This window comes from Amphimedon queenslandica, unplaced genomic scaffold (assembly GCF_000090795.2).
Source record: "Amphimedon queenslandica unplaced genomic scaffold, v1.1 AMPQUscaffold_4536_Cont23486, whole genome shotgun sequence".
NCBI lineage: Eukaryota > Metazoa > Porifera > Demospongiae > Haplosclerida > Niphatidae > Amphimedon > Amphimedon queenslandica.
In genome coordinates this window covers 1-1,515 of record NW_003555153.1, presented here as the reverse complement: position 1 = coordinate 1,515, position 1,515 = coordinate 1, and the positions used below count along the sequence as shown (strand labels likewise).

The 1,515-nt window shown below is 38.2% G+C and overlaps 1 protein-coding gene across 1 annotated transcript; it reads right to left on the bottom strand.

The window, feature by feature from the left end:
* Positions 1 to 465: 465 nt before the first annotated feature.
* On the bottom strand, positions 466 to 1,270 carry LOC109592627 (uncharacterized; the record flags this gene model as incomplete). Its single annotated transcript, XM_020008028.1, has 6 exons — positions 466 to 591; positions 638 to 736; positions 795 to 911; positions 958 to 1,009; positions 1,056 to 1,197; positions 1,243 to 1,270. Coding segments are annotated over 6 exons (525 nt in total), but the record flags the coding sequence as incomplete, so codon positions are not given.
* Positions 1,271 to 1,515: the final 245 nt, after the last annotated feature.

Below are 1,515 nucleotides of genomic sequence, written 5' to 3'. Positions count from 1 at the left end.
AAATTCCCTCCTGATGCATAGATATCATTCTTTCAGACAGATCAGTCAAGTTTTAATACAGATCCGCGAGCGTTCCGCGTTGATCCGCATTTCAGCCTGATCCGCGTGGATCCGTATTTCAGGCAGGCCCCTCTGTTAGGCTGCTAGCCTGCTCCCTGCGGTCGTTACTAAAATGCGGAACGTGCGAAATGCTACGAAGAATGCGGAACGAGTGATACGGAAAGTACACAGACGTATACGGAGTCGACGCGTATAGTTCCGCAGGGTGTCTAGAATGCGGAACCATATAAACCATAGAATGCGGAACAGTATACGTTGGAAACTTGGCATCAAAAGCTAAAGGCGGTATGTAGCCTACAAGACAATAGGGAATAATAATTGGTATAGAGCTGATTAATAATCAAAATACTCTTATTAATTATTATACAAAATCAAAATGGTAACAATATTAAATCAAATTGGCATAGAACTTTAATAATCGAAAATTGACATGCTATCATGCAATTAAATTAATCCTAATTTGTCTTTATATAACATTGTAGCATCATCTTTAGAAATTTTTTTATCCATGGAAATGTATGTTATCATTGCCTATCAAAAAATGTCAACACTTCACAAGTGATATTAGCAGGCTTACCTCTGGCCATAGCAAATGTACCGCAATTGCCTTTCTTAAATTACCATGAGGGCAATGTAGCGCTGTCAATTCCTCTAAATACATGAATATCTGCTGTGACTTCAGTTGAAGTGCGGATTTAGAAAAATAATAAGCAACTGAATGATAGTAAACTTACTATAACATCATCAGACAATGGCCATATAGTGTCAGGCATGTGCTTTGTCTTGTGTAGGATATTTGAATGATAAAAGCTACTACATCGAGGGCTTTTAATTATTTCAATGAAGATACCCTACATTTTACAAACATTCTTATTGCATCAAAGTCTAAAACCTAACCTCATTAGATTTCAAAGCTTGGAAATAGTTTATAACCAGTAAAGAGCCAATTCTGCATTTGGACTATAATCAAAAATCAATTTATTCACTTTTATTACCTAATAGGGGGGTGTGATACTTTAAAAAAATTAGTAGCTACATCGATGTAACTTTTCTCTCTAGACACAATAGAGAAATCATCATTATCTTCAGCTTCTTCTCCTGGGAAAGTTGGGGCAATGATTGCTAATTCACTGTAGTCTGTAAGTGAGATAACAGTAAAGTTGTAATGCATATCTCTTTCACCTTCTTCATCTGCACTTGTTGGCCTCGCCTACGCGAGGTATAGGTAGTTGTTGTGGGGCCTGCCTGAAATACGGATCCACGCGGATCAAATGCGGATCAGGCTGAAATGCGGATCAACGCGGATCGCTCGCGGATCTGTATTGAAGTACGGAACAACACGGAAACTATACGGATCTTTCTGCAAGAAGGATAGCTATGCATCAGGAGAGAAATTTATCAGCTCTATTTGAGTCTTTGATAGGAACTTTATCATCCTTGCAGTTTCAGTACATG